Source organism: Artemia sp. Qi Xiang Cuo, chromosome 6, assembly GCF_049724085.1.
Source record: "Artemia sp. Qi Xiang Cuo chromosome 6, ASM4972408v1, whole genome shotgun sequence".
Classification (NCBI taxonomy): Eukaryota; Metazoa; Arthropoda; class Branchiopoda; order Anostraca; family Artemiidae; genus Artemia; species Artemia sp. Qi Xiang Cuo.
In genome coordinates this window covers 79,675,451-79,683,907 of record NC_142799.1, presented here as the reverse complement: position 1 = coordinate 79,683,907, position 8,457 = coordinate 79,675,451, and the positions used below count along the sequence as shown (strand labels likewise).

The 8,457-nt window shown below is 36.6% G+C and overlaps 1 protein-coding gene across 1 annotated transcript in view; it reads left to right on the top strand.

Moving 5' to 3' along the window:
* The window catches only part of LOC148951640 (uncharacterized), a 90,070-nt gene that overhangs the window by 55,703 nt on the left and 25,910 nt on the right, over positions 1-8,457 (top strand). Inside the window, exon 4 of the mRNA XM_089091239.1 lies at positions 186-370. Coding sequence (XP_088947365.1) covers positions 186-370 — 185 coding nt within the window. The remainder of the gene's footprint in view (positions 1-185; positions 371-8,457) is intronic.

Below are 8,457 nucleotides of genomic sequence, written 5' to 3'. Positions count from 1 at the left end.
ATAAGATATCTTCCAGTATGAGGTTATCGGCTAAACTAAAGTTGTTGTTTAAAAAAAAAAATCCAAGATGGTGCTGCAAGCACTACGTTTTGCACATGTAACATGTAAATTGTTATAATTGAAATAACCATTCATTGTTTCCTAGACAAAAAACAGAGAAAAAAAACAACCATTTTTTTTCCTAGTACGACTGAACTAACCACTCCAGCGCCCAGTGGTCCAATTGTTTACAACTTTACCACTAATAACAATAGTGGCTGGTCCCCAACAAGACGAAACGGAGCGTATTGGCTATTATCCAATAACAACGAAATGGTGCCTTCCAGTTATGAAACACTATTCCGGCTGTATAGAGAACAGTTTTATACGGGTAAGTTTATCATCTAACCATGGTTTTCCTACCATAATAATTATTATTAATTTACTAAACAAAGAGTATAAGACACAGATTAAAACTAAAATAGGCTCAAGAGAATCAACTATTAACAACACCTTACGTTTCATTTCCTAAATGTAAGTTTTAAGTTTGACATTCCTGGTAGTAAGATTTTTTTCGATAAGCACTTATCTTACTTAACTTATATTACCCTTATAAAACTTAATTTATTCTTAGCTAAATTAACTTGTAACTTAACTTCATAAAACGTAAGTTATCCTATCTTTGCAATATCCTTAAGCTGCTAATGATTATTAAATTACCTCTGGGACGCAAGGGATTGTTGGTGGTGCCAATTCACGAGAATTTAGAGGGGGGTATGACTATATCAAAATTTAGGTAGGAATTGTTACATTAATTTTTAATTTTTTCAATGAAAATACACCAAAAAGGTGTTTTTTTAAGATCTAGCCCCCCTTCCTGTAACACTCCCGAGGGCTATTGCTATGCTGCTTGGTTAAGACCATTTTACTTTCTTAGTCTAACTAAAGTTTGTAGTTTGTAATCTATAGAATAGTTTTTCTAAGATTTCTGAGAAAGTAGGAGTTTGCTTTTAGTTTTCCGTTCTTTATTCAGACAAGTTTCGATAATACACCACACTCAAATCTAGATAGTTTGACGAACCAAATTGAGATAGTTATAATGGGTGATATGGGGCGATTCTTTCAGCAACACATCCCTTTGACTGGACCCTGCTATTGAGTAATTAAGTTCTATGCATTTGGAAACTGTTGTAAACACTAAGCTTCTTTTATACCATGCTGATAATAAAAGCCATAAAAACATCTATTATTTAATTTAATATTAGCAAACCACCATAAACACTTAATTTTGCTGTACGAGCCTATATACATAAAAGCATTATTTCTCATGATTACTAACAAAAATATGTTTTAAAATTGTGTATCTATAAGCTGCTAGATTCCTTAATCTTTTATCCAGCTATTTTCAGAAAAAAGATATCATTTATGAGAAATATGAAAAACAATATTGAAAAGGCTTTATAACTTTTAAATTTATAACCATTTGTAAAATAAAATCATTATCAAATAAAATCCTTCTTTTCCCATTTGGAAATGTTTACCTAGGATTAGAGTTCAAAATCCAGGCCATACAAATAAAATCATTTTCTTCACACCAGGAACCTTTATTTGTTTGTGTTGATTTGCCTTTACTCTTTCTTTTTACTCTTTCACCATATTAGCAATCTGGGATTTTGTGTTTTTGGGAGTCTGGGAGTTTCGGTGTTTGGCTGCTAAGAACGACTCCAGGAGTTTTGGTCTAAATAACCAATTTTTAAATCGGACTTATTTTGCTTTGCATTCTTAGGTCATTTTGCAAGGAAGATGAAATATCTATCTAAAGGTAATGCTATAGCTATTGTCTTTCTTAAGGAGGGGTAGGCGTGTTCTTGGGGTAAAACATTGCAAACAAGAACGGTCAGTATTATGCTATAGCTATTGTCTTTCTTAAGGAGGGGTAGGCGTGTTCTTGGGGTAAAACATTGCAAACAAGAACGGTCAGTATTATGCAGGTATCCTCACTGTGTAGCATCAAGAGTGAAAATTAATGACAAGATTTACCAAAGAATAAAAGGAAAAAGCTTTCTTTTTTTCTTTCTTTCTTACCAAAGCTTTCTATTATTTTCTTTCTGCTACCCCCAAAATTCAAAATTTATAAAAGCAAAACGAAAAGTCATGGTGGTTATGACATAAAAATTTGTTTTAGGTCATCTCACCTCATGTCTATATTTCTGTGTTGAGAAGATGCAATGCCCTAAAAATTTGTCCTATATCGTCCATTTTAAACTATTAATTAAAAAAACTTCCCAAAAAAGAAGCTTTCTAAAGAAAAGTAAAGGCCATATTAAACTAAAGATCAGTAGAAATAGAAACCTTCAATTACTCAAACTCAAAACGACCAGAAATTACTATTCAAGAATAAATGAAACTCAAAACGAACAGAGATTAAATAAACAATCATAGTAAAAAAACATACAATAGGTACTAATATAAACGAATAAATAATTCTTAAAACGACCAAAACTTAAATTTAATATGCAAGTCAAGCTTGAAACGAACAAGAATCTCTACAGACAAGAGTTTGGGTTTTTGCCTCCCTCTCGCTCTGTAAAAATCTAAAACCTACTGCGTTACTGGCGTTCTACTGAAAACTATATGTGTCTTGAACGGTCTTGAAAAGTACAAATAAAATCAAACTGAATGTTTGATATATGATGCTATTAATTGATGAAAAACCGTAAGTTCAAGATTTTATTTCACTGTAAATTTTTTCCATTTTAATGCTGCAAAACCCGGAAAACAAAATATTTGTAATATAATTCCTTTTCAGTGAAACACCAATGACGTAATAGGCCTTAGACTTCTAAAGTTAGGGAAGAGGGCAGCATCCAAATTCTTGTTTGTAGTGAAGCTATATTTGTTTTAAACAGTCTTGGAAAGAACTAATTAAATTAAACCGAATGTTCGACATATAGTGATATTAATTGCTAAAAGCTCATCAGTTCAAAATTTTATTTTACGGTAATTTTTATGTTTACTTCAATGTAAGTACAAAAGAAACTATTTGTAATATAAATCGTTTTCAGTAAAGTGCCAATGACGCAGTAGGTCAAGGACTTTTACAGTGAGAAAAGGAGGCAAATCCCAAACTCTTGTTTGTAGAGATTTTTGTTCGTTTCAAGCTTGATTTGCATATTCAATTTACGTTTTGCTTTTTTAAGATTTATTTACTCATTTGAATTAGTACCAAATTGTATGTTTGTTTGCTATGACAGTTTATTTAATTTTTGTTTGTTTTGGTTTTGATTTATACTTTGATAGCAAAATATTTTTGTTCGTTTGAAGCTTGATTTGTATTTTCAACTTATGCTTTACTCGTTTTAAGGTTTATTTATTTATTTTGTATTACTACTTGTTGTATATCTTTTTTTGCTATGATTGTTTATTCAATTTCTGTTCGTTTTGGGTTTCATTTGTTTTTTAATAAGAATTTGTGGTCGTTTTGAGTTTGAGTAATTTTTGGTTTCTATTTCTTCTGATCTTAAGTTTTATATTGTCTTTACTATTCTTTAGAAAACTTCTTTTTCGGAAAGTTTTTTTAAACTAATTTATTTTCCATTTTGATTGCCGAAGTTTCAAGTTTTTCAAAATTCGCTATTTCAAAATAATTTTTCATTCCAAAAAAAATTACAGTTTAGGCAAAAACTATGGAATTAAGCTGAATATTTGATATGTAGTTATATTAATTACTGAAAGCTCACCAGCTCAAGATTTCATTTCGCCCAGGGCCGGCTTTAAAGCTTTAACGCTTCTAGGCCCAAGCGTGTTTGCCGCTTCGTTTTTGTATGATTTTCTCGGAAATCCTCAAAAAACCGGAATAGTTAAAGCCACAGGTCCTATTGGTAAATCTTGGTCTGGTTTCACTGCAATTTTCATTTTATTTTCACTGTGATTAAAAAGTAAAAAAAGAAAAAATTTGTCATATAATTGGTTTTAGTAAAGCGCCGAATACGCAGTAAACCTTATGCTTTTACCGTTAGGGAAATGGGCAGTAGCCATGCTCTTGTTTTTAGTGAAGACTATAGGTGTCTTGAACAGTTTTGGAAAGAGCTAATAAAATTAAATTGAATCCCTATGATTTTTGGAATAGAATATGGTTAATAAGTTTTTTTGGTTGGGGAGGCATGGAGGGTGGGCCAGGGTCAGCTCTCATGATCTTTGGAATGAAATAACATAAATGAACTTTTTTCTTCTTTTTTTGGGGGGAGGGGGTCTGCCCGTTGAGGGAGGACCAGTGGTTAGTTCTCATGATATATCATTGATAATTCTTTTGGGAAGGAAGGGGTATTGGGGCATGGAGGACCAGTGGTCAGCTCCCATAAGTTTTGGGATAAAATATTGTTAATAAGTGTTTTTTTTTTGGGCGGGGGAGGAGAGGGGGTCGGGCCATGGAGGGGCAGGGGCGAGTTGCCATATTTTTTTGGAATAAATAATTTTAAAAGTTTTTTTGGGTGGGGTGGGGGGGGGGGGGTCGGGCCATACACGGAAGGTCAGGGGTCAGCTTGCTTATGTTTTGGAATAAAATATTGTTCATAAGGTTTTTTTTACTGGGGTGGTTAGTTTGGTTTATCTTATCTTTGAAATTTTTTCAAAACCCTCAAATATGAACCATATAAGCCCCCAGACATAACATACAACACTTGCCCCAGGGATCGGGGGGGGGGGTTTGACTCTGGAGTTTTTGTTATCCGAAATTTTGACTTAATTTAACAAAATATCTATCTAAAAAATTCGATCGGATGGATTTGGGGTAAAAGGGCAGGAGGGTTAGAATCCCTCCGGTCCCTTTTGACTCTTAAAAGGGAACTAGAGTTTCAAATTTCCAAGAGAAAGAGCCCCCAAAGAAGCTATACGATCATTCCTTCCATGAAAGCCTTATATGCCCCGGTAAATAATTTACGACACTCGCCCCCAGCTTCTAGGGGGCTGTGTAAACCCCTGAGTTCTTATTCTATAATCTTTGGTCTATTTTGGAAAAAAATGAAAATCTCTAAAATTTGATCAGACACATTTGGGGAAAAGACCGTTGGTGGGGGGGGGGGGCTAGTTGCCATCAGATTATTTTGGACTCTCAAAAAGGGAACTAGAACTTTAAATTTCTAGTCATTTGAGTCCCCTCCGAAGTTTATCTCTTCAATAAAAATTTTGTATGCCTCTGGGCATAATTTACAACCCTTCCCGTGTGCTCTGAGGGGGGGGGGGGTGGGGTGTTGACCCTGAAGTTTCTGTTATCTGATTGTTGGACTATTAAAAAAAATGACTAACTAAAAATTTTGATTGAAAGCATTTGGATAAAAAGAAGGTTAGTGTGAGGAGGGGGTAGATACCCTCTTTTCAAGTTTGAACTTTAAAAAGGTAACTAGAACTTTCAATTTCCAATTAAATGAGCTACCTTTGAAGTTTATACGACCACCCCTTAAATAAAAACCTTGTATGCCCTGGGTGCATAACTTACAACACTTGCCTACTGGTTCTGAGGGGTTGTGTCAAACCTGGAGTTTTTGTTATTTTTATCTTTAAACGATTCTTAACAAAAAAGCTATCTCAAGATTTTGACTGGATGAGTTTTGGAAAAAAGGGCCTTGGGGGCGGGACTAGGTGCCCTCCGATCAATTTTGAATCTTAAAAAGGGCACTAGAAATTCCGATTTGCAATCTAATAAGCTCCCTTTGAAGTTTATACCACCATCTCTTCCATAAAACCTTATATGCCCCAGGGGCATAACTTACAACACTTGCCCGTGGGTTCTGGGGTGGGCCGTGTCATCCCTGGAATTTTTATTATGTGATTTTTGATCAATTTTGAACAAAATGGCCATATAAAAATATTGATCGGGCGCATTTGGGGAAAATAGGGTTGCGGGGGGGGGGGGCTGGCTGCCATCGGATCACTTTTGACTCTCAAAAAGGGAGCTAGAACTTTGAATATCTAATCATTTGAGTCCCCTCCGAAAATTATACGACCACCTCTCCCATAAAACCTTATATGCCCCAGGGGCATAACTTACAACACTTGACCCTGGGTTCTGGTATGTGTTGTGTTATTCCTGAAGTTTTTGTTATATGATTTTTGGTCAATTTTGAACAAAATAGCTGTATACAAAATTTGATCGGACACACTTGGGGAAAATAGGGCTGGTGGGGGGGGGGCTAGTTGCCACTGAATCACTTTTGACTCTTGAAAAGGGAGCTAGAACTTTTAATATCTAATTATTTGAGTCCCCTCCAAAGTTTATACAGCCCCCTCTCCCATAAAACCTTATATACCCCGAGGCACAATTTACAACCCTTAGTTCCTCTGCACTCTCGGGGGTATGTTGACCCCGCAGTTTTTGTTATTTGATCGTTTGACTATTTCAAAGAAAATTAAGGGTTATCTTCAATCCATCGGATGCAATTAAGGAAAAGATGGTGTAGTGGGGGGGATAGATGTTCTACGATCACTTTTGTCTCTTAAAAAGTTAACTAGAACCTATGAGCTTTATATGACCGTTCCTTCCATAAAAACCTTATATACCCCCAGGGCATAACTTAAAACACTTGCCAATCGGCTAAGGGGGGTGTTGTGTCGACCCTGAAGTTTTTGTTATCTGATGTTTGAACTATTTTAAAAGAAATGGCTATCTCAAAATTTTTATTGGGTGGATTTGGGGGAAAAAGGGTGAGGGGCGGGGGGTTAGTTTACCTCAAATCTCTTTTGACTCCTAAAAGTGAACTAGAAACTTCAATTCCCAATTAAATGAACCCCTTTTAAATTTTATTGGAGGAGCCCTTCTATAAAAATCATATATGCCCCCAGGGCAAAACTTACAACGCCTACCCCGGGGCCCTTTGGGGGGGGGGTGTTTTGACCCCAGATATTTTGTTATTTAATCCTTGAACTAAGATTCAAGATTTTATTGGGTGCATTTGGGGAAAAAAGGGCGTTGGGGCTGTTTGTTCTCCGATCACTTTGGACTCCTAAAAAGGGCACTATAACTTCCGATTTTCAACCGAATGAACCCCCACTGAAGTTTATACGACCATCTCTTCAATACGAAGGGCCTCTGGGGCATAAAAATTGAAGCCTTATAGCCTTGGGTCAGCGGGGGGAGGCTAGTTGCCATCGAATCACTTTTGACTCTTAAAACGAGAACTATAACTGTCAATTTCTAATCATTTGAGTTGCCTCCAAAAATTATGCGACCACCTTTTCCCTAAGAACTTAACATGCCCCTGGGGCATAAGTTACAACCCTTCCCCCGGTTTTCGGGGGGGGGGCTATTTTGAACTCAAAGTTTTTTCATCTGATTGTTGGACTATTTTAAGAAATGGTTATCTCAAAATTTGGATCAGATTCATTTGGGGAAAAGAGGGAGGGGGGTAGAGGCCCGCCTTTTGATGACTCTTAAAAAGATAAATAGAAATTTCAATTTCCAATCAAATAAGCCACCTCTGATTTTCATTCGGCAACCCCCTACATAAAACCTTATCTGCCCTCGGGGCATAACGTACAACACTTTGGCTCTGGGGGGTTATATTGACCCCTGTTTTTTTTGTATTTGATCTATAAAATATTTTGAACAAAATCGTTTTCTCAAAATTTTGATCAGGTGCATTTGGGGAAAAAGGAACCTTGGGGGGGGGGGTTGTTGCCCTCCGATCTCTTTTGACTCTTAAAAAGGGCACTAGAGATTCCGATTTACAATCGAATGAGCCCCTTCCAAAGTTTATGCAGCCATTCCTTCCATAAGAACCTTATATGTCCTCTGGGCATAATTTACAACACTTGTCCCCAGGTTCTGGTGAGATGGGCTGTGTTATCCCTGGAGTCTTTGTTATATGATCTTTGGTATATTTCAAAGAAAATGGCTATATAAAAAACTCGATCGGATGCATTTGGGGAAAACATGGTTGACGGGGGGGTGGCTTGTTGCCATTGGATCACTTTTGACTCTTTAAAAGAGAATTAGAACTTTAAATTTCTAGTCGTTTGAGCCCCCTCCGATGTTTTTACGACTGATTCTTCTGTAAGAACCTTATTTACCCCCAGGGCACAATTTACAACCCTTCCCCTGGGCTCTGGGGAAGGGATCTGCCCCATCTGCATCTGGGGAAAAGAAGGTGCGTGTGGGTAGGATAGATGCCCTCTTACACCTTTGACTCAAGAAACGTAACTAGAACTTTCAATTTCCAATCAAATGAGCCATCTCTGAAGTTCACACGACCTCCTCTTACATGAAAACCTTATGTGCCCCCAGGGCATAACTTAAAGCGCTTTACCCTGGGCTCTTGGGGTGTGTGTCGATCCCCGGAGATTTTATTATGTGATTTTTGAACTATTTTTAACAAAATGGCTATCTCAAAATTTTTATCGGATGGGTCTGGGGAAAAAGGGTGTGAGAGGGGGGAGGGGATCCAGTAGTCCTCCAATCTCTTTTGACTCTAAAAAGTGAACTAG